We start from the raw sequence: 24,999 nt of genomic DNA, 5'->3' as shown, positions 1-24,999 counted from the left end.
CTTGTCGACGTCCCCTTTTCGACTACGAAAAACAAAATGCAATACTCCGCAGTGACCACTGGATGTCGGACCTACGCACAGCATGTGAATCTAAGCAGATACAACCATTAGAAATGCTTTTACGGTAAGTAATGCATTGTCATATTTGATGTGCTGGCATTCTTCTCAGATCAAGGTTTACAGGACTGTAGTCCACACAGTTTTTTGTTAGGGCCAACTCTCCTGTATGTGTTAAAAGCCTGTGGTCTTTATTCCCTGCCTTGCATATGGTTAACACCATCTTGATGTTGCCTATTTCATGAAACAAAGTCTTGCTCTTTGTACCCTACCCCTTCCTTAGTGAAAGGAAATCAAAACAGTGCAAATGTAACATAACTTCTCAAGAACCGTCCATATCAAAGTTTTCCTGACCTATAACTTTTCAAAAGTTTTGAACAGCAACATAAAACTAAGCCTTTTGAAAATACAAAAAAACCTGCAGCCCAGTTCCAGTATGTCAGTTAAGTGACTGAATATAAACGTCAAAACCATTCAAAATGAACTATCCACAGATGAAAAAAAAAACAGACCAGGGATGGTTCTCCCTATGGATTGAAGCCAAATCTGAATTGATAGGTTTGAGTTGGAGATTAAGTGATCAGCTCCAATTGGTCAGAGATAGGTGTTAAATGTGCTATTAAAGAGGCATGACCCTATTTTCACAGGCTTTGCATAAACACTAGGAAAGAACATTCCTTTTTATAATAAATGTTGCGTCTAAAGCGTCTGATGTTCTCAACCTAAGAGGAGTTTAATCCTGGACAGCCATAAAAGTGACCCTAATTGCACACTATATTTTTTCTTTTTAATGTTTTTAACCAATGATTTAGCAACAGGTCTGCAAGACTTAAAGCCTACATGCTCAAACTGCAGGCAACAATGAAACACTGATATAGCTGCAGACAAGTGGTTATTCACCACGTATGCAATGATAAACCTAAGCATATTTAACTTGATGTAAGAAGAACAAAACCGAGATTTCAGTTTAGGTGGAAATATTGAGAATATAGTTTGAGGGCTATTTGAGAATCAGGCTGCCATCAAACCTGGGGTAGGTTTTGCAACTTTGCAAAAGAAAGGATGTTATAAGTTGACTTAATACCGCACATCGTTATGACTGGCATGGTCTCCAGGCGCTCACATGGTTCTGTAATAGAGGGTTGGGTAGGTTAGTGAGGTAGTAGGGAGTAGGATAGAGGCTGTGCTTTTCTGCTAGTGCTTGTAAAACTAGAAGAAACTGGCGTGTGGGTGAGTTGGCTTTCTAGGTGTGTTTGTATTGTGCACACTGGGGTTATTGTACCCGGAAGGATAACGTCCAGTGATTGGGATGTTTGTTTGCAGCAGTTAGTTTTTATGGTGGTTGTGTGTTTATGTGAAGTGAGACTGATCCGTTAGATTGTGTGAGATGTGTGTGGGGTATGCTGGAGAGGAGCAGAGCAGCGAAAGTTAGTGGTTGGTATGGTTTGTTTTATTGTTGGTTCTGGAATCTGTACTATCATTGGATTGTGTTGGGCTCCTGTTGATATTGCTAGCAGCAAATGTTTTATGCTAATCATTGTGAGTTGAATAGCCAGGTTTTTACTTGTTTTCTGAAGGTGAGGTGGTCTTCTGTCATTCCCATCTCCTTCGGGATTGAGTTCCATAGATTGGCAGGTAGACATGAGAATGCGGTTCCTCCGAATTTCCTTTTTTCGTATTCTTTAATTTCAATTTGGAGGTCGTCGCTTGATCTTAGTTTTCTTCCTGGTTGGAAGTGGTTGATCTTGACCTGGAGAAATTCGGCTCCTTGTCCGTACAGTGATTTTGGGTGAAGCAAAAGGCTTTGAAATAAATGCATTTTTTTACTGGGAGGCAGTGTAGGCTTCTCAGGGCTGGTGTGATGCGGTCTCTTCTGTTTAGACACAGGAGTATCCTTGCAGCAGTGTTTTGGATGTGTGAGTTTTTTTAGTGAGCCGTTCTGGTTTTCAAAGGTACAGACTGTTCACCTAGTCTATTCTTGTTAATACCAGGGAGATGACTGCGAGGGTTCTGTTTGGGAAAGAGAGGTAGGGGAGGATCCTTCTAAGTAGTGCATTTCTTTATTATAGCGTGGTCCTGTGGCTCTAGTCATAGTCCTTTGTACATGAGTAGTCCCAGATGTATTATCGCAGCCAATACCTCTGGATGGGATCCCATTCCAGGCGGCCAGTTCAGTTGTGCGTTTGTTGCGTTGTCCTCTGGGAGTGAGATCATTATTTCTGTTTTGGTCAGGTTTAGCTTGAGGTTCTTGGTTGCCATCCAGCTGTATATGTCGATGAGGCAACTGTTGAGATTATTGTTTGGGTCTTTGGTTTTGGCTATCTTGAGGAAGAGTTGGGTACCATTGGGTAGTTGTAGGCGATCGGTGCATGGTTTTGAAATGATTTTCATTAAGGGTGACATGTTCAAGTAGAAGAGGAGTGAGGAGAGGCTAGATCCTTCTGGTTACCCACAGGAGATGTTTTTGTGTTGGAGGTAAATGACAGTAGGTAATTTGTTACGGTTAGTGAAGAAAGACTTAAGACATAGCAGTGCTGATAAAAATCCATTGTACTATTAGCTGTTCTATGAGGATCTTAGTTGAAAATACATACATCCAGCATTTAAATTAGGAATTCTTCTTCTCCATTTAGTGTCTTATCTAGATGGAGTTTGAAATTTCTAACAAAATGAAATACAACGAAGGAAGCACATTTTCTTAACTGCAAATCCTGTAATTAGTAAGCCTAATGGTTTCAAAACCTGTACTTGGTACAGGGCATTTAAAATCATTATTGGTCTGAAAACCGAAATATAAATGATTTGCAGTGGTGTATATGAAGATCAAGTTATGAATTTTGTAGAACGTACATACATTTATGAATCTGTACAATGCATTACCAAATATTGAATCCTTTTACCAGAAACAAGCACAGATAATGGAAATAAGTCAAGCAGTCTGTGACCAGGTATGAAAAGAAAATGTGAAAATGTGCTTAACACAATTTGCACATTGGCCATTCTTAGATACCTAAAAAGCAGTCCTACATTTCAAAATGAACTCACAGGATGAAAATTAACATGATTATTCCCTAAAGAAAAAGGCTTACCTTTGCTCTGTATGAATGTGAGCCTCCTTGAAAGTTAATGACGCCGTAAGCATCAGTGGGACTTTCTTCTGTATGTTTTTCTATGGACCATTCTTCTACTTCTTGATTTAAGTTTTCACCCAGTTTCACATCGGAGTATTTCATAGCAACGCTTGCAGTAAAACAAGCATGCTGCCTGACCAAACGACCACAACAACACCTACAAGCCAAAATATAAAAGCAAGTTTAATTCCAGAATATGAGTTAATCATCTCAATATTGGCAACATGAAAATGTTTACACAGGGGAGATGGATTCGGAAAAAGTCTGTTTAGCTTTTGCTTAACTTTTTCATTCCTTTAATCCATACAAAAAGTTTCGACTTTAGAATGATGTGCAAACCAGGTTGTGGGTTTCCTACAGGTGTACAACTGTAAGGGCACACTGTGGATGCTTCTTAGAAAAATCAAACTAGACTGAAAATAAATATTAAATAAACATGTGTAGCCAACCTTCATCTCAATATTAGTAGTGAGTCAGCATTGGAGCGGTAGAAGTATGCACTAGTGGTGACAACAGAAAAGATGTACGTAGCTGATGCTCAAGTGCCAGGCCCAAGCAAGAATAACCCCACCAGAAACAAACCAACAGTTTCGGTCCAAAAACAGAGTACCAACCTTCCCTTCCAGTGATACCTTGAAGCAATAGTGTGATAAGCCCCACCTCTTCAGTGCAGAGCTAAACTAAATCCTTGTCACTAGCATCCATCAAGGTCAGATACAGCTCCAGGGTTGAATCTTCCCAAAGCTGTGCTTTCAAAATGTTATTCTTGATACAATTAAAATGTTCCCTTGCACACTTCAAACAACACATAGAATGATTGACTTATTAAGTAATAAGTGAATTGGTACATTCTGAGAATCCATGGAGTCCATTTACTTTCTACCTCGCCATTTGCCAGCGGTTTGTTCAGATGGACTCTGCTAGATCACCTATGCTACCCGTCAACTGTGGAGTCCCGCTGGGTTCCTTCCTCTAGCCAGTGATCTTCAATCTATATATGGAGCCACCTAGCCACACACAAAATCCAACGCTGGCAAACTCCATCAAGGACATCCACAGGCTCAAAACCTGCCTCTCGCTGATCCAATCTTGGATGTCCAGTGCATGCTCGAAGGTTAACCCCTCCAAGACCAAATTCTTACTCCTCACCAACTCCACCGAACACCCAGACATACAGACATACAGACCTGGCTATCAACCATGAACCCGAAGGGCTTCACACCCGAGCTCACCTCTTGCGCCAAGTCCCTCGGGTTCCACATAGAGAAACACTTTTCCTTCAAGCCCCATAGCTAGCAAAACTCAAGACAGTTTGGAATCAGCTCTTCCGCCTGTTGAAAGTCAAGCCCTTCCTCCCTCCGGACAGCTTCAGATCCACTGTTCAAGCACTGGTCCAATCCCACCTGGATGGGGGCAATGCCGTCCTTGAAGGCGTCCCGTTATCCTCACTTGTGCCCCTCAGAAGTGTCGTACACGCGGCTGCACGCCTCATCAAGGGCCTACGCAGATATGACCACATCACACCGGCCCTCATAAACCTTAACTGGCTCCTACTGCATGCACAAATCACCTTCAAGTCTTGCTGCATCATCTATAAGGCAGTTCCCTCAAGTCACCCTGCTACCTCGCAGTGAAACTTGCATCTCCTGCAGACAGTGCACCACCAGAAGCTGGGACACATACAGACGAAATCTGATGCTGCGAAAAGGAAAGTACCAGAAAACAAGCTTTCTCTGGCTACGCCCTAAGACTATGGAAACTCCTCTGTGTCGCCCCCATGCTTCTACAATTCAGAAAAGAACTCAAGAACCACCTCTTCAAGGAGTCGCTACTCCTTCCTTCCTTCCTTCCTTCCTTCCTTCCTTCCTTCCTTCCTTCCTTCCTTCCTTCCTTCCTTCCTTCCTTCCTTCCTTCCTTCCTTCCTTCCTTCCTTCCTTCCTTCCGCAATGGAATGTTCCTAACCATGTTTACAGATAAAGCTAATTTTACCAATCTTATACCTATTCCACAAACGTCCTTTATTGTCAATAAAAACTTTGGTTTAGGATTGGACTGCATGTGTACCAGTGCCTTTATTGCTCACTATACTAAGGTTGTTACACTCTTGAATACCTTCAGTGAGAACAAAGGTTTGGTCCTTCTTGGGATTCAAATAAAATGTTAAGGAATCTCCAGGTTCTCTATCCTCCGACTGATGCACCTTTCTTTGTCACACCTAGCTCACACGCACCTTCCCTCGCACTGGATTCTATTAATAAATAGGAGAAGCGCCCCCTTATGACAGGCAAGTTTGCAAATGCTTTTAGTAGTTTATTATCGGGTGTGTTGGGAATCTGGGACATTGGTCCCTTATTCCCAGGGGGGAGCCACCCCCTTTGAGGGTAGGGAGTTGAGCCCGCTCAGCAAAACCCTCCCTAGGGGTCTGGGAAAGCAGGTCCTCACTGGGAGTGACTCTTCTCTAGGGAACAAGGACTCCCATTCCTATCTGGAACGCCCTATAAAGAATACCCTGTCTGCCTATTTGGGAATAGAAACGACTGATGCGGTTTCAGTTGATCTGCTTTCAAAACACACAAACATTACTTCCATAAATGTCAGGTCAAAGTAATGCTGGAATCTTAAACTCAAGAGCTAATGGAGAACGCCACAACCTTTTTAAATACGGCAGTGAGAATAAAGGGACAAGGAACCCTGAATGTAGAGAGAAGAATCTTGCACAAAGACGAGCCCCTGTAGTGAGAACGTCCTGGAGGGGCAGAGCCAGGCGACACAGCACAGATGGCGGTAGCATGGAGGAACCAAGAGACGAGAAAGACGTCAGCAGGCCGGCATTGGAAAAGGGGATAATGCCTAGACAGAGATGGAAGGAGGATCATCTTACCTGGTGGCATGACCATGCTGCAGCCGTGGTGGGCATGGGGCCCGCAAATAGATGCCAATAACAGTAGGCAACGGAGGAACGAATCCTCCACTCAGGGCAAAGACTGCAGAGCGTGCCGCGACAGGCAGTATACAGGAAGCAAATCGTTACGAGACAGCAATGCCGAAGAGAGGGGAAGAATTACAAGTCACTCGCCGTAGTGACTAACGTTCTCCTAGTCCGTAGGTTCCTTTCCTCCATACTGTATGGCCGCCCCTCGCTAGGGATGGGAACGGGACCTGTTTCACCCAAAAAATCATCTTCCCCTTTAAATTTAGTTGCACGAGGGGGCTTGGCCCCAGGACAGGGCTCCCTTGACTACACCCACCGTCACCACACCCCAGACCCTTTTGACACATCAGCCAAATTAAATTTGCCTAATAATGCTGTTTAAAACAGTGGCGGATAGTGGAAAATATGGAAGAAAAGGGACTATGGACTAGGAGCACGTTGGTCACTACAGTGAGTAACCTGTAATTTCTCCTACCTCCCGTCCCCTTTCCTCCATACTGTATGGGCGATTACCACTGATTAAAGCCCTGTGGTGGAGAGAATGCAACCCCTATGAAAACAGGTTTAAGACCGCTTGGCCAAATACAGCATCTGATCTGGAACTGGCGTCTAAGCAATAGTGCTTACGGAAGGCCGACGGGGAGGCCCACGTGGCCACCTTGCTGATAGTTTGCCACGGTACTTGTCTTTGGAATGCCAGAGCAATAGCCTTGGCTCTAACCGCATGGGCTTGCATGTTTGCTGGCAACTTCATGCACTGCCCCTCGTAAGCTTCCTTGATGGCCAAAACCATCCACCATGCTATTGAGGCTTTGGAGGCTTGACTCCCTGGTTTTTAATCCTCTGAAAGTGATAAACAAAGCATCTCATCTGCGGAAGCCTTTAGTCTGGTCAAGGTAAAATATGAACGCACTCCTGACGTCGAGACAGTGCAGGACCTTTTCTGCTTCATCCTGCGGTTTTGGGCAGATAGTTGGAAGGACTATTTCTTCATTGAGGTGAAACGAAGACACAACCTTTGGGAGAAAAGAAGGGTGTGTCCTTAGCACCAACTTGTCCCAATGTAAAATGGTATATGGTTCAGAAGTGGCGAGTGTCTGTATTTCACTAAATCGGAGGGCTGAGGTGAGACCCACCAAGAGCGCAGTCTTAATAGTAACCAATCAAATGTCTACCGAAGCCATGGGCTCAAAAGGTCTATGGTATGGGCTAAGGCTGCCAGAACCACTTTGAGATCCCAGACCAGGTGTGGACATTTCACAGGTGGGTACATACTGGTTAGTCCAGCAAGATGCCTTTATACCACCGGGGTGGAGGTGGAGAAAAGGTTGTCGCCAGAGTTCCCATATGCACCCATGGCTGCTAGGTAGGTGTGGCACGTGTCCACCTGCACCCCAGAGTGTGCTAGATGTGCTGAGAAAGACCTCACATGGTCGATGGTAGCCCAATGGCAGAACCTGGTCCATTTGCTTTTGTATTGTCTCCTAGTGGATGCACTTCTTGCCTCTTGGATGATGTCCAGATTGTTCTGTGACAAATGGGGGTGCAGCAGGGTTACGCGTTCGGGAACCACGCTCCTAGGGCTATCTTCTCCAGGAAGGGGTAGACTACCGTCACCGCTCCCCCTGTTGGGATAGTAGTGGAAACCGCTCAACTGGGAGGGGAACTGGTGGTTGATTGGACAGTCGTAACAGTTCTGAGAACAACGGTCTAGCCGGCCACTGTGGCGCTATCAAGATGAGACATAGTCGTCGCCTCTCCCTGACTTTGCAAATGACCCTGTGTATAAGCAATGTGGGTGGGAATGCGAATGCCCACATGCCGTCCCACTGAATCTGCAATACACCTCCCCCAGGGAAGCTGAACCATGGCCCATCCAGGCTAAAAACTGACGACACTTCCTGTTGGTTGGGGTGGCGAAAAGGTCCACCTGTGTCTGACCTCATTTGTGGAAGATCTCCCTCAGGACCCTTTCATTCAGTTGCCATTTGTAATTGTCGATCCCCAGTTTGCTGAGCCTGTCTGCATCTAGGTTGGACTCGCCCGGCAGGCGAATGGCTGAGAATAACAAGTTAATTACCAACTGTAACGTTCTTTCGACTAGATGTTCCTCCCACGGATTCGTTATCGCCAGCTTCGCTGCTTCGGAATTTTTTTTTCACCAGAGGGTGCTGTGCTCAAGGTTGTGGAGTCGATTGTCCCTCGACTGGCTCCGTTCCGTGTCGACGTCACTGCTGGTATAAATTGCTCGAGCCGCGCCAGTTGGATTCAGTTCTGTTTTTTCGAGGAAATACTCGTGGAACACCCAGGCGTGTCCTGTGACCGATAGGTCCATCGTGAGAGGCAAGTGTAAAAAAAGTAAACTGTACTGCAGGGTAGGCTGGGAGGGTTGATTATGAATACTTGGGAAGGACATCCAGTCGAAAGAACGTTACAGTTGGTAAGTAACTTGTTCTTCGAATGGATTGTGTGCTCCCATGTATTCCTCATCTTGTGATAGACTCCCATAGCAGTGATCAATTTGGAGGTGGGAGTGCTAGTTATTGTTTTCATGGACGGAATGAAGTACCGCCCTGGCAAATAAACCCTCATTGGAGGAGGAGGCATCTAAGCAGTAATATTTGATGAAGGTATGCATTGATGCCCATGTTGCAGCCGAGCAAATGTCTTTTGCAGGGACTCCCCTCTTCAAAGCCGCAGAAGTAGCCATTCCACTAGTGGAATGAGCCCATAGCCCATCCGGTGGGTCTTTTCCTGCTGATCTGTAGCATTCCAATATAGCCAGAATGCTCCAGCGGGATATAGTTTGTTTTGTCACCGCTAACCCCAATTTACGACCTGTATAACCCACAAAGAGTTGGTCATCTTGATGTAATTTTGACATTCTTGAAATGTAAAACCTGAGGGCCCTTTTGGGGTCCAGTCTATGCAATCTCTCCTCTTCTTTACCCAAATGAGGACAGAATGTTGGTAAAATAGGTTTTTGTGACAAATGGAAGTCAGAAACTACTTTCAGTAAGAAAAATGGTTTAACCTTAAGAACTACCTTATCCTTGTAAAAAGTGGTATATGGAGGTTTACATGAGAGAGCCTGTAGTTCACTTACCCTGCGGGCTGATGTTAATGCCACAAGAAGGACAGTTTTTAGTGTTAGAAGCCTCAAAGGACAGGAGTGCAGAGGCTCAAGTTAGAAATTTAAGAACTAAGTTTAAATCCCAAGTTGGGACATGAAACGGAACTAGTGGATATACATTGGTAAGTCCTTTCAGGAACTGAATGATTAATGGAATTTTTAAGTAAAAAACCTCTTCCGAGGAGCGCTTGAAAATGGACAGCGCAGCAAGATATCCTTTCATTGTTCCGATATGGACCCCCAGATTGGCTAGATGCAATATGAAAGAAAGCACCATTGGGTTGCCACATTGAAAAGGGTCCACACTCTTTTCTCTGCACCAGTTACTGAACTTGTTCCAACGAGATCGTAGAAAGATTTAGTTTCTGGCCTTCTGGATGAAAGCAAAATCTCCATAACGTCATCCGGAAGATCCCAATCCTTGTATCTCAACCTCTCAGAAACCATGCGTGAAGGTTGAGTCTCTTGACCTCTGGATGGAGAACCCGACCTTCCTCTTGCGACAGATGATCATCTCTTTGCGGAAGACGTATTGGAGGGCAGACGGACATGTCCAGAAGGTCCGGGTACCACGTCGTCCTGGCCCAATCCGGGGCAATTAGGATCATGGTTTTCCTGAACTTTCTCAACCTCCTGATTACTTGAGGCATCACGGGGACTGGAGGAAACGCGTACAGTAGGGGGAAATCCCAGTCCACCACGAACGCATCTCCTAGAGCTCCACTCGGGGGAAATTCCCTTGAGCAATACTGTTCGCACTTCCGGTTTACCTCGCTCGCGAACAGATCCACTTGGGGGGTTCCCCAAAGGGTGAAGATCTCCAGAAGGACTTCCTGAGCTAACTCCCACTCGTGGGAGACTGTGCTCTGCCTGCTCAGAGCGTCTGCCGCTATGTTCTGCTCTCCGGCTAGGTGAACTGCCGATAGAGAGATTCCTCCCCATATTGCCCAGAACCAGAGCATCATTGCTTCTCTGCACAGTGGTAGTGATCCTACGCCTCCTCTTTTGTTGCGGTAGTACATGGCCACTGTGTTGTCCATCATTATCAGGACATTCTACTCTTGTTCAGAGGGCAGGAAGGCCTTCAGCGCTAGTCTGATTGCCCTCAGCTCCAACAGGTTGATGTGTAGTTTGGACTCCGATGGAGAACAACGACAGCTGATTGTCAGATCATTGGTATGAGCTCCCCGCCCCATGAGTGAGGCGTCCGTTACTACTGTTATCTCCGGCCATGGTTGCCAAAAAGATTCCCCTTTGAGGATGTTGTCGTTGGAAGTCCACCATAGAAGATCCTGAGCAACTGCAATCAGGACTTGCAGAAGATCCAACATACTCACAGAGAACAGGGACTACTGAGTTGTGAGGGCCCATTGAAGGGATCTCATTCTCAATCTGGCCTCTGGCACCAGAAAAATGCAGTATGCCATGAGGCAGAGCAACCTCAGAAAATCGAAGGCCGGCAGATGCTGGGCTTTCTGGAATTTTGTTACCATCTGCAGAATGTGGAGAGCTCTTATCTCGGGAGGCGAGGCTTTTCCCGAGGAAGTGTCCAAGACTGTGACAATAAACTGGAGTCTTTGGGATGGTATCATGTGGGACTTCTTGAGATTGAGGGTGAAGCCCAGATTGTGAAGGAATTGACAGGTGATCAACAGATGTTTTTGAGCTTGTTCAGGAGAAAGTGCTCTGATCAACCAGTCGTCCATGTAAGGGTAGACGTGAATCCCCCCCCTCTCCCGAGACTCGCTGCCACTACCGCCATCAGCTTAGTAAAAACCCTTGGGGCAGAGGTCAGCCCGAATGGCAGAACTCAAACTGATAGTGAGAACCGCCAACTGCAAACCTCAAGTACTTTCTGTGCTTGGGATGGATTGGCACATGAAAGTAAGCATCCTGAAGGTCCAATGATACCAACCAGTCTTGGAGTTGAAGAGCCTGAAGGATCTGAGAAAGGGTTACCATCTTGAACTTGTCCTTTCTGAGGAACTTGTTCAAGTTTCTTAAGTCCAAGATGGGTCTCAATCCTCCGTCCTTCTTTGGGATGAGAAAATAAGGGGAGTACCAACCCTTGTTCCTTTCCGCCACAGGTACATGTTCTATTGCACCTTTCTCTAGCAGGGTTAAAATTTCCTGCAAAAGGAGCGTGTCTGGAATTTTGGCCGAGTTGGCTCTTGGTGGATGATCCTGAGGCCTTTTTAGGAAGGGAAGGCAATAACCTTGAGCTACTGTTTCCAGTGCCCAAACATCTGAAGTAATGCCCCGAGAGACTCTGCCTCCCATTGGTGTATTGTACGATAAGCCTTCAGAGTGATTTGGAGGCGGCTGCAGGTGCGGTTGAGGGTAAAGATGCTGTTCCTGAAGATGGCTTTGTAGTCTTTCCTCGTCCACCACAAGTGACATTTCTTTTGCCCCTTTGAAAAGCCTGTCCTCTTCCTCTACCAAAAGAAGAGTAGTACCGGAAAGGACAACCCCTCCAGGAAGATGAGCCCGAATAGGGTTTCTGGGGTTGTCGCATGGAGGAACTAACGGATTTAGCTGGCGCTTTTGAGGTCTGTAGCTTTTCTAGGCTTTCATCAGCCTCACTTCCAAACAGCCTCGAGCCATCAAAAGGTATGTTGAGAAGCCTGGCCTGCACATCTGGTGCAAAACCCGTCTTTCTCAACCACTCAAATCTGCGTAGTACTGTGCTTGATGCCATGGATCTGCTAATACTTTCAGCAGTATCCAGTCCAGACTGGAGACATTCCCCCATTGCCTCCTTCTCATCTTTGACAATATTCAGGAAGCCTTCCCTTTCCTTGCCTTCCGGAATATATTGCCAGAGGGTATGTGTGAACCTGGCCAGGGTACAGGTGACATTGGTTGACTTTAAGGCCATGCAACCCGAAGTAAAAACCTTACAGGCCCAAGCGTCATCCGTCTTATCCTCCCTATCCGGATGCATGGTTGGATATGCAGTTTGTCTCGAAGTAGTTGCAGTCTGAATAACCAGACTTTCTGGAGTAGGATGTCTATTCAGATACTCGAGATCAGAAGTAGTTCTATACTTCTTCGGAAAATTGCTGTTTACCGCAGCAATGTTGTCGGGGGTTTCCCAGTTCTTACCAACTGTTCTCTGAAGCGTCATATGGAAGGGGAGAACTGGATCTTTCTGGGGGCCCCGAACTATTATTTCCGTCATATCATCCTGTTCAAAAGTGGGTGAGGCTCTACCCCAGCCCATATATTCTAGCACTCTATTCATTAAACTCCTGTACCCTGAATCTGCATGTTCTGCAGGGTCAGGTCTGGAAAACTCCAATTCAGGTGACGTTTCAATGCCACTAGCAGAATGCAGAGTCTTGCACAGGTCTCTCATCTTAGATTCAGGGTCTATAAGGTTCTCTGGAACCTGTCTAGTGCCATATTGCACTCCAAAAGGAGAGATTTCCTCATCCTCCGAGCCAGTTTCAGGCTTCGATGTCGAAGCTGTCGGCGCCGATGGTGTTGGCGAAGTTGCGGATGTTTTAGAAAACTTCTGCTTTTTATGAGGTATCGGTGAAACACTCGACTCTCAAGGATTTCTCGACAATTTGTTGACTCGAGTTTTACGGTTTCACCCATACTACTGGGCTTTACCGCAGTAGTTCCCGACTTCCCTGTATCGTCCAATGGAGCGACCAGGGTCTGGCTCTTTTGGGGTTTCTTTGAGGGGGTTGAGGCCGCATTCTCAAAGACCTCCCATCATTTTTCTTCTAAAAGCCTCCCATTTTCTTGGGGAATCCGATTTTGTAGGCCATCAAACCAATTCAGTTGATTTATCGGATGATGATGAGATCTATGTCTCCTTTTAACTTTTTTAGAAGATGACGATGAAGATCTCCTCGATCTACGAGATTGGAATCTCAGTGTTTTTTGTGATGTTCCGATTCTTTTGAATCGGATGTTTTTTTTTTTATGTCTTTTCGACATGGCATTCGAAGTGGCCTTCGACGCCTCCTGCCCCACTGCTGGTTTACCTTTCCTCTCACAGAGGGCTTCCTCTGTCATCGACAGACAGGAGCCACAGTCGCCGGTTCGATGATCTGAACCCAGGCACCAAAGACAGATGCGGTGAGGATTGGTGATTGACCTCTTCGAACCGCAGTCGATGCACTTCTTAAACCCAGTCTTGGGTGTAGAAGCAGTAGATGATGACATTTTCTGACAGAAAATCTCGAAGCGTGCCGTTCACGAGAGCGAAGCAATCGGAAAAACAGAAATTAAGCCAATGGGTGCGGCTGGAGCTATTTATACCAGCAGTGACGTCGACAGAGAACGGAGCCCGTCGAGGGACAATCGACACCATGCCTCGAGCACAGTGGCCTCTGCCGACATTTTTTTTACAAAGCAGTGAAGAAGGCGATAACGAATATCACAAGACAAGGAATACGTGGAAGGACACAATCCAGTCGAACTATATTTTGTTTGCTAGGGCCCATACCCATATGTCTATTGTTAGCCTGCACAGAGGAGTGGATCTGGTGCCCCCCGGTTTGTTGAGGTAGTACATGCAGGTGGGGCTGTCCGTCTGATTGCAGACCGGGCTGTTGCTGATTACCGGGATAAAAGCTTTCAGCGCTAGCCATATAGCCATAATTTCTAACCAATGTATGTGCCTGTCCTGGCCCTGTCTCAACCAAAGGCCTTGGGACACTTGTGTTCATTCAAAGTGGCTCCCCACCCCTGGAGTGATGAGTCGATGGTAATGGTCATTGCTGGTTGAGTCTGCCAGAATGGTCTGCCTACCAGGAAATTGGAGTCTGCCCTTCGCCAGAGAAGGTTCTGGTGCAGACAAGTTGCTATGCTGACTAATGCTGCTTGGTAGCCAGTTTCCTGATTCCAAGAGCCGAGAAATGTAGCTGCAACCTCCTCATTTTGAGCATGGTTTGAGGCAAGATAGGCTGCCATAATCCCTAGCAGGTGGTGGTACCACAATGCAGAAGTTACCGCCCTGCTCAAGAAATGCCGGTAGCTGATTTGAGTGCTGCCATCTTGTCCGTGGAGGGGAAGGAACAAGTTACTTACCTGTAACTGTTGTTCTCCAGCATGGCTCTGGCATGGATTCACATGCTCATGAATATTCCCCGTCGTCAGGCTGGGAATCCTCGGTATAGAAAAAAATCAGTATCAGTTTCGTTTCTGATCTGTCTTTCTCAGTAGTAACCAATCACTGGTCTCTGGGTCATACTGCCCCCAGCCAATGACTGCCCTCTCCCTAAGTCCCGCCCCTGGCAGCCATCCTCAGATTTGGTGGCACGTGAAGTGGCAGAATGACCAAGAGAAGAGCCGCAGAGGGGTAGGCGGGAGGGTTCGCATGTGAATCCATGCCAGACCCATGCTGGAGAATAACAGTTATAAGTAACTTGTTCCTTCTCCAGCATGGGGTCTGGCATGGATTCACATGCTCATGAATATAAGAATACATAGCAGTATACACATGCACAACCACGAGAGGTGGCAAAAGGCTCAATATCAAGCAATACAACAACTCAGCATTAAGCAACTCTTACCTCCTCACCAGGCTCACCTTAGGCGAACAGGTTGCGCAGCTGACTCTGGACTCCTCCCTGGAATCCCGGTCGACGCAGTAGAATCTCGTGAAGGTGTGCGTCGACCTCCACGTAGCAGCCCTGCAGATGTCCAGCAGCGGCACACCAGACAGGAACGCCGTAGTAGCAGCAATCGCTCTGGTCGAATGGGCCCTCGGACGGCCTGGCAACGGTCGGTTTGCCAACCGGTAACAGTGCATGATGCAGCCGGAGAGCCATCTGAAATGGATGTCTTCGAGAGAGCCTTCCCTTGATTCACAGGTCTGAAGTTCACAAACAGCTGTGATGTCTTCCGAAAACTCTTTGTGCAGTCCACGTAGAACTTCAGCGCTCTAGCTACATCCAGCGAGTGCTGAGTCCTCTCAGCCGGCGACGAAGGCGACGGGAAGAAAACTGGCAACACCAAGGGCTCGTTGAGGTGGAAGTCCGACGGCACCTTGGACATGAAGGAGGGGTGTGTCCTCAGCACTACCCTCGTGTCGTGAAAAGTCAAGTATGGAGGCTTGCAAGACAGGGCCTGGATCTCTCCCACTCGTCGTGCAGAGATGATGGCGACGAGGAATGCTGTCTTCCACGACAGAAACTTCAACGGCACTGAATGCATAGGCTCGAATGGGGGCCCCATGAGCCTAGTTAGCACCACGTTGAGCTCCCACGCCGGGGCAGGGGCCTTCACCGGCGGGAATGATCGGAACAGTCCTTTCATAAATTCCTTCACCAGTCGATGAGACCAAAAGGACACCCGTCCTGTAGTTCTGGTGTAACGCGAGACGGCAGCCAGATTTACCTTGATGGAATCGTGAGATAGGCCAGCCTTGGCCAAAGACAATAGGTACGGCAATACTTGAGGGGCCACAGAGGGTTAATCTTCTGTGCACGACACCAGACCGAGAACCTCTTCCATTTATGTCCGTAGGACTTGAGAGTTGAGGATGCCCTGGCCTTTGCAAGAACCTCTCTGCAGTCGGCCGGGATGTCGTATCCTCCAAACTCTAGTGCTGCAGGAGCCAGACCTGCAAGTTCAGCGACTCTGGTTCGTGATGAAGAATGGCGCCTCCTTCTCTGGAGAGAAGATACGCGTCCGTCGGCAGCTTGACTGGTGTGGACGCTGACAAGTCCAGAAGGTCCGGGAACCAGATCTGCCTCAGCCACGCCGGTCCGACGCGGATCATCCTGCACCGGGACCTCTTGAGCTGGTTGAGGATCCGGAGTAGCAACGGCAACAGCGGGAATGCATAAAGGAACAGGCCGTCCCAGGGGACGGGAAAGCATCGCCCATGCTCCTCGGTTGGGGAAACCTGCTAGCGAACCTCCGGCACTTGGAGTTCGCCGCCGCCGCCGCGAAGAGATCGATCTGGGGTTTGCCCCATCGTCGGAAGAGTCGGTCCACTTGATCCTGACGCAGTTCCCACATCGTCGGAAGAGTCGGTCCACTTGATCCTGGCGCAGTTCCCACTCGTGGCACGAGCGCAGCTCTCTGCTGAGTGAGTCGGTGATGGTGTTTTTTTATCCCTGCCAGATGGAAGGGTACCAGAAATATCCCTTGGGCGACGGCCCAATGCCACAGATCCTGGGCTTCCTTGGACAGGGCAGGGGATCTGGTTCCGCCCTGCTTCCGAATGTAAAACATTGTGGTGGTGTTGTCAGTGAAGATCCTCACCACCTTGCCCTTGAGGGACGGAAGGAAGGACCTGAGGGCCCAGAACACTGCGCAGAGTGCCAAGATGTTGATGTGGAGAGTCTTCTCCTCCGAGCACCAAAGGCCACTCGCGTGGAGACCCCCGGTGTGCGCTCCCCAACCTTCCAGGGAGGCATCCGTCGTCACCGTCACCTGGTGGGCCGGGGCTAGGAAACCTGTTCCCGCTGTCAGATGAGCGCGGACACCCCACCATCGTATCGCCTGACGGAACGCTTCGTCGAGCGGGATCCTGTCCTCGAAGCTGCCCGTCGTCTGGATCCAGTGGGCGTCGAGGAATTCTTGCAAGGGCCGCATCCGAAGTCTGCAGTGGGGCACCAGATAAATGCAGGAGGACATAATTCCGAAGAGGGACTTGATAGACCTCACTCTGGCCACGTCCGCGGCCAGTAGACGTTGCACCTGACGATGGTCCTTCTCCTTTCCTCCAATGGTGAGGCCCGCCGCGCCACTGTGTCGAGCTGCGCTCACAGAAACAGGGCGACTTGCGACGGGACCAGGTGGGATTTTGGAAAGTTGGAGAACCCCAGGTCCGTGAGCAGCTGGACAGTGTCTTCACAGTGTGTTCCACGGTGAGCTCCCTTGTCCTTGCCCGTATGAGCCAGTCTTCCATGTAGGGGTAGACGTGGATCCCCCCGCAGGCGCAGCCGCGCCGCCACCGGTGCTAGGCACTTGGTGAACACCCTGGGCGCCGATTTTAATCCGAACGGGAGGGCCTTAAACTGGTAGTGCCGCCCTTTGACCACGAACCTGAGGAACTTTCGGTGTCTCTTTAGAATAGGGATGTGGAAGTAAGCATCCTCTAAGTCCAACGACGACAAGAAATCGCCCTCCTCCAGCTGTCCCAGCACGTGCTGGAGGGTGACCATCCGGAACTTCTGTGCCTTGATGTATTTGTTTAGTCGTCGCAGGTCCAGGATGGGATGCCATCCTCCTGTCTTCTTCTTCACAAGGAAGTATCTTGAGTAAACTACGGAGCCCCGAAGCCTCTTCAGGACGAGCTCGATGGCACCTTTCCTGAGCATCGCCCTTACTTCCAACAGCAGTTGTGGGACGTGATTTTCCTTCCTGGCCACGGGAGGAATGCATGGGCACCTCTTCTGGAACTCAAGGGCGTGCCCCAGGGCCAGGGTGTCCAGCACCCAACGGTCGGTGGAGATGGACTCCCACACGCCGACGAACTTCGTCAGCTGGCCTCCCACCGGGGTGCTTCGGCGGGGGCCCGACCCGACGGTCGGTTAAATCTTGCTTGGAGGCCGCTTTGCCTCCTTGACCACCTTGGCGACGACGGCGGGATCCACCTGACTTGCCGCGTCCCCTGTAGGCCTCCTGCGACGAAGACCTTGCCGCTTGACGGTACGTAGAGGAGCTGCTGCCAGCTCCCTTGGAGGCACCCTGTCTGCCTCCGGAGCTCCGAAAGGACGGCCGTCGCTGTTGGAGCACACCCAGTGCACGGGCCGTCTCCGTGTCCGTCTTGATCGCCTGAAGGGATTGATCAACCGCCTTGCCAAAAAGGTTGTTCCCATCGAAAGGCATGTCCAAAACCTTGGTCTGAACGTCCTGGCGGAAATCCGTCGCCTTGAGCCATCCTAGTCGTCTCAGGCAAACGCTGTTGCCCAACTGACGGAAACCGGTGTCGGCGATGTCCGTAGCCACCGTAATGGCGTGGTCCGAGGCAATCTCACCTTCCTGCAAGATTTCCAGGGCCTCAGCCCTCTTGGCATCCGGAAGGAAGTCCAACAGAGGGGCGATCTTGAATCACAACTCCCTGTCGTAGCGGGCTACGATGGCCAGGGCGTTGGCCGCCTTGATGGTCGTCCCATCGCATTCAGCTTCCTACCCTCGCCGTCCGGAGGGGAGGTTGAAGTCGAGGCCGATGCCCCCCGCTTTCTTCTTGGCCGCCGCCGAAACAACCAAGTCCGGGTAGGTTGCGCCGTAAGGCACAAGGGGGCAGCGTCGGGGACCCGGTACTTCTTCTCGTACCGGTCGCTCTTCGCAGGAGCCGTGGCAGGGTTATTGAGGAGGGCGAGCCCCTCATCCCAGAGGTCATCAAGAAGCGGTACGGCGAGGACCGTCTGAAAAAGTGCGAAAACGCAGCAAAAGCTCGAGTGCTAAGCACGAGGACTCCCAACACTTGAACCTGCGGTAAAAATCTGAGGATGGCTGCCAGGGGCAGGGCTTAGGGAGAGGGCAGTCATTGGCTGGGGGCAGTATGACCCAGAGATCAGTGATTGGTTACTACTGAGAAAGACAGATCAGAAACGAAACTGATACTGATTTTTTTCTATACCGAGGATTCCCGGCCTAACGACGGGGCATATTCATGAGCATGTGAATCCATGCCAGACCCCATGCTGGAGAATATCGTCTACACTTTCATATCCCAAATGAGACCCAAGAAGGTCAAGGACGGAGTTGGCTGAATCTGCGATTTCTTGAGGTTGATGGAGATCCCCAGTTCGTATAGCGCGTGCATAATTCTGGCTGCATCTCCCTCCGGGGAATCCGCTTGTACCGGCCAGTCATCAAGGTATGGATAAAGGTGGTGGCCTTACCATCTGAGGAGTGCTGCCACCACGTTCATTAGTCTTGTAAACACCCTCGGGGCTGAATTGAGACTGAATGGGAGAACTTTGTATTGGAAGTGGAAGCCCATGATCTGAAATTGTGGGAAGGACCGATGGGCTTGCCAAATTGGGACGTGTAGGTAGGCATCCTTCAGATCCAGAGAGCACATTCAGGGTCTCTGCTATCAATGCGGACGTAATCATCTTGAATCTTTGCAGGGTTAGAAGATTCAAGGTTGAAAGGTCTAGGACAATTCACAGGCCAGCCTGGTTCTTTTTCTGTATGGCGAAGATCCAAGAGTAAAATCCCAAGCCTCGTCACCGGATGGGGTTGGGGGGGGTGCTTCCTCCGCTGCTTCGCTCGCTATTAGAGATCGATCTCTGCCAGGAGAGTTGCTGTGTGCTGTGCCAATCTGTACGAGAGGAGAAGAAGAGGGGGAACTTGAGATAAAAGAAGGTGGAAACTCTGGGAAACCAATGAATGAATCCATGGGATCACAAACCTTGTCCGCCAGGACTGAAAGTGAAGGGCCAGCATGCCCTCCGCCGAAGAGCTTTAGATCCTGATGTTCCCATCACTGCTTCCCTCCCTTCCCCCCACCCCCCGAGGCTGGTGCCTGGGAGGGGGGCTGGAAAAAGCCCTTGTGTGTAGTCTTCTGCTGCTTCCGGCGGTGTTGGCTAAGAGATCTGTTGGGTTGCCTGGTGCGGCATTCCTGGAAGCCCCTGAAACCGCCAGAGCTGCAGACAAATATTTGTCATACCTACGACGCCCCATACGCTCAATCCAGAGCACAACCATCTCGAGTCATCCTAACTGTCTACGACATCCAGACTCACGACTGACTATACTGCATACGTCACTGTGTTTGTTGCGGTGTGACTAACAGCTCCCTGACCTGCATCCGAGTCTAAATATCTTATTACTACCGGAGTACATTGTGCTTGCTTCCCAAACTAAAGAGTTGCTGCACTCACCACTATTGCCAACATACGCTCATTGTCTATGCCTGCCGAGATGTGTCTTATAACTAACCTAACGCCTACTGCTTTTAATGATGATCTTGAACTAGCACACTGCCTGCTGCATCTATGTTGTTCCTATCTAATGCATTTCAGTTGAACTAGCCCGTTGCATTGGTGCTGTTACTGCCTACTGCATCTATTTGGAACAAGCCTATTGTGTGATCCTGCCTTCGGCTCTTTAGCTGAATTTTAGTTACAGCTGAATTTGCCTACTGCATTTATGTTGACCCTACTGACAGCATTTAAGCAGAACTAGCCTGGTAGCCTGTTGCTTCCATTGCAAAGGCCTATCATAACATCCAGCTTCGCACCCTAACTATGTCATCCTATTCCAACCATGCAGATCTACTGCCCGTCTCTCAGCACTACCTGTTATAAGGTCGCCGTCATTTACATAGTCTGCACAGCACTGATAACTACCCCGCAGCTATAGCTCCACACTCCTCCTATAATCTCACAATGTCATCACTGGCGTACGCTCCCTGTGCAACATCAGTCATGATTGTTGTCCTAACAAAGATTATTACTCTCTTAGTGCTCACCTACAACATAAGTACCCTCACTCTCCTGACACCCAAGCTGCCTTCCGCCACTTCGGCATCATCCGCCCTGGTGGCTCTCACCACTATGGACAACAGGACCTCCAGGCTCTTGTCTATGCAAAAACCTTTACTACCATCTAACCAGATTAGGCCTACCGACTTCTTGTCACCTATCACTCCTACACCGAAGCGAACACTCAATCAGCAAAGACACCAAACACACGTCAGGGCCAAAATCGCCAGCCCAATGGATCCAATGTTTCGCAAGTAACCCAAGCCCAACCAACCCTGCTCCACAAACTGGAGAAATCACAGACTAGGCTCCAGACTTATCAACCCATCCTCATACTCAATAGAGAACACCAAACTACAGCCAAGGCCATGCCCTATCAACCATGACTCTAAAGCAACTCAGGAACCTGACCATTTATCACCCCTCCACAAAAATCCAACAATAGGACTAAGGAACCCAACTAAATTAGCAGAGCACTCATCAATGCCGGATCTCTCATAGCCCATGACACTGAAATTGCTGACATCATTGCAACCAATCAGCTTGATTTTCTAGACGTTAAAGAGACATGGTTCCACAAAGCAGCTGGCCCTGCCCTCTCCCTAGCTATCCCGGAAAATGTCACCATTATCAGAAGAGACAGAGAAATTTCTAAAGGAGGAGGCATAGTATTCACCTGTAAATCCAACCTGGACATGAGAACAACCAAATCTACCCCTCTGCTCTCCGCTGAACCACTCTCAAACTACGACTATCAGCCTCTCGCACCATCTCCATGCACCATGTTTACCGTACATTTGAAGAAGACAAAGACCCTCCTTAACGCCAATACTAAACCTGGCTCCCAAATTATTATACTTCGAGACTTTAACCTAAGTTTGAACAATCCCAGCAACACCAATGCCACCATCCTAGCTAATACCATCACAGAAGCAGGCCTCACTCTCAGCAACAATGGACCTGCAACGCATAATATATAAGGTTGCACTCTGGATTGGATCGCAGACATCAATTGCATATCCTGCATAACGAATACTGAACCGTGTGTGTGGACAGATCATCACTTGATCTCATTCACCATTCAAGACAGACCTCAAACTAACTCAGCTAGACCCTTGGCCCCACCTTCCGTAACAAGAAATAGAAAAAACATAAGAGTACCCAACCTCTTACCCCCGATACAATCTATCACCAACTCTGTGAACCTACCCTCTAACCCAACAGACCTGGTTGACTTGTACAATAATACCATCAACTCTGCTATTGACTCAATTGCACCACTTAAACTCAGCAAAGACAAACCTACAGCTCACTTGAACTCGTAGTTTACTCCCAGCCTGGAAGCTTTGTGCAATGAGAAAAGCCATGCTGAGGCTAGATGGAAAATATCCCGACTGATCAGAACAAGTACTGTCTCACCTCCTTGGTCGACAAGTACAAAAAGGAAATCATTCAAACGAAAAAAGACACTTCTAATGAAAGAATAAAAAAAGCCAGCTCAAGCACTAGAGAATTGTTCTCTATCCTAAGGGAATTGGAATCCCCGGTCAGTCGCATGGATTCATGCATAAAAACAAATCTTGGTGTACCGATATCCAAGACGCCCTCTGCAATAAAATAACCATGCTCCAAGAGAAAATTAGTGCCAAGAAAACCACACTACATAAGATTGCCTTAGAAACACAAAAAGCCATTTTGCAAGATACCACCATTAAACAAATCAAACCTAGTCACCAATTCAAATTCAACTACTGAGGTGGAAAAGATCATCGCCTCCCTCAAAACATCTAAATGTCTAGGGGACACTTGTCCAGCACCTATTATTAAAGAAGCTGCCAAGAACTTCGCTCCTTTCATAATCACATTCATCAACTCCTCCTTCAAATCATGCTCAGTCCCCACCAATCTTAAAGATGCCTGGGTACTACCCCTAGAAGAAAAAAAAAAGAATTAAAAATAAAATGTAGTCCCCAGCATTCCCACCAATTAGAGGCCAATCACAACCGTACCTTTTCTTCTTAAAATCCTTGATAAAGCTGCCCATCTCCAGATTCAACCTTATCTTGAGATCAACAACCTACTGGGCACTCGCCAATCAGGCTTTAGGCCTAGAGCTGGGACAGGGATCGCCCTTATTGACCTGAAGAATCAACTAGACGACCGGAAAAACAAAGGAGAAGCCTCCATTCTTCTCCTTCTGGACTTACCCGCCGCTTTCGACCTCGTCGACCACAATGTCCTGTGCAACCACCTTAAAACAGCCCATTTCTCCAAGGAAGCTACCACATGGATAAGCTCCTTTCTGGATAACAGATCTATGAGAGTCTTCTCATCTTCTTCTGCAGCAGACCCAGTACCTACTATATGCTGAGCCCCACAGGGCTCCTGTGTCTCCCCAACCCTGTATAATATATTTACAAAGCCCCTCTTTGACATACTTGAAAATATGGGTGTCCCATACACCAACTATGCTGACGACACCCAGATTCTCATCCCCATCCAAGGAGACTATGACAAAGATGTAACCATGATTAACAAAATGTACTTAATTATACAAACATGGATGGCCACCCATGGCTTATGCCTCAACGAAGGAGCTCTTAATCGTTGGATCCCCTAACAGGCTGACTAAACTCTCTCCCCAATACAACTCTGTCTTCATTGACGGAAGATTAAAGTCTCTAAGGAAATTAAGACCCAAGACTTCTACCTGGACTCTGCACTCAATCTAAATAAACAAATCAACGCCACAGCCTCTGCTACCAGCTACACGTGTAAACTGATTCATGCATGTAAATCTTTCCCGTCCACGGGAGGCTGTATTACAATTGCGAGAGCCCTAATCGTCTCCAAGGTGGCCTACTGCAATGCCCTATATCGGGGCACTAGTAAACACAATACCAATAAACTCTAGACAATCCAAACCAATGACTTAAGAGCGGCTCCAGGCATCCCCAACACACAGAATATATCTCACGTGAGACGCTCCACCAACTGGCTCTCCATAAACGACAGAATCAAGTTCAAATCACTCAACCTTATTCACAAATGTCTTTCCAACAAGGCTCCACTATACCTCATTCATAGATTTACCAGACACACTTCAGAACGACCTATTAGAAAAGGACAATCCAATAGCCTCAGAATAACCCAATTTGAAACTAAAAAAACAGGAGGCTCTGCGCAATTATGGAACTCTATCCCTGTTTCATTAAGCGCATATCTCCCTTCAACTCCTTTAAGATTAATGTCAGGAGGTGGCTGCACTCCAGAGACCTTTGACCACATGTGCGTGTATGCTTGTACTTAATCTTGCTCATTATATCTCAGTAAGAAACCATGATTTATGTAAACTATCTAATGTAAATATGTACACGGCTGCCACAAAATGTATCTGTATGTTTATGTTCATGCTTTTCTTGTATTTTACGTCTATGTCATATGTAACTATAACACCTGTAATGCGCCCAGATGCCTACGGTCCAGGTGCGCTCTATAAATGAATAAACAATACAATACAAAGGTACGATCTCTGTCAGATCTAGGGTGGCTCTGACTGAACCTCTTGGAGACCGGTTTTGCCAGTATGGCCCGGGATTTGGCTGTTTGGGAGCTATTCTTTTTCTTATCCAACTTCTCATCAGTGGACAAAAGGAACAAGTCCCCTACGTCAACTGTAGGTCGAGGATACAGTCCTGTAAATCTGGATTAAACCTAGTGGCCTTTAGCCACGCGGTCTTCCTCATGTCTGTATCCACACCTACAGCCTTGCCTGCTTTGTCAATGTGTGCCACTGATGATTCCATTAGGTCTTGAGCCATTATTTTTGATTCCACCAGACCAGCCCAGAACTGAGCCCGTCTATGGACTGGGAGATCCGGGAGGAAGTCCGCAATCTCGCTCCACAGCTTCTGGTTAATCGCAACTAGCATATGGCTTCCGCATTTGCTTGCCGTAGGTAAAGAGTGGCATTGGAGTAGACTTTATTTCCATAGGCATCTAGGACCTTTTCCTTTTTGTCTAGTAGGGCCGAGATGGATGAGGACGTGGAAGTTTGAGGCTTAGCCTATATTAATGCTGCCGCAATGACTGAGGAGTGCGGTTGAAGGTGCATCAACCCGATGAGGGTATCACCTTCACCTGTCTGTATTTGGTATCTAGGCGCTTGTTAGTTGGTTGCATTGAATGAGGTTTTGCCCAACCTTCGCCAGGGCCTCTACATCCTTTTGTAACGGGAGCCCAGATTTTGTGGCCAGGCGGTTGGTGAGTACCTCAGCGAGGACCCCAGCCGACGGGCAACTCTTTTTTTGTGGCTACAAAATCTCTAGTTACTCT

The 24,999-nt window shown here is 48.1% G+C and overlaps 1 protein-coding gene across 2 annotated transcripts in view; it reads right to left on the bottom strand.

The window, feature by feature from the left end:
- Positions 1-24,999, bottom strand: part of TRPM7 (transient receptor potential cation channel subfamily M member 7) — a 2,599,208-nt gene that overhangs the window by 2,098,729 nt on the left and 475,480 nt on the right. For both annotated transcript variants that reach the window (XM_069624956.1, XM_069624955.1), the window contains exon 4: positions 3,147-3,345. In XM_069624956.1, the coding sequence (XP_069481057.1) occupies positions 3,147-3,345 (199 nt within the window). The remainder of the gene's footprint in view (positions 1-3,146; positions 3,346-24,999) is intronic.

This window comes from Ambystoma mexicanum, chromosome 11, assembly GCF_040938575.1.
Source record: "Ambystoma mexicanum isolate Mex_15411 chromosome 11, UKY_AmexF1_1, whole genome shotgun sequence".
NCBI lineage: Eukaryota > Metazoa > Chordata > Amphibia > Caudata > Ambystomatidae > Ambystoma > Ambystoma mexicanum.
This window is presented reverse-complemented; position numbering and strand designations above follow the sequence as displayed.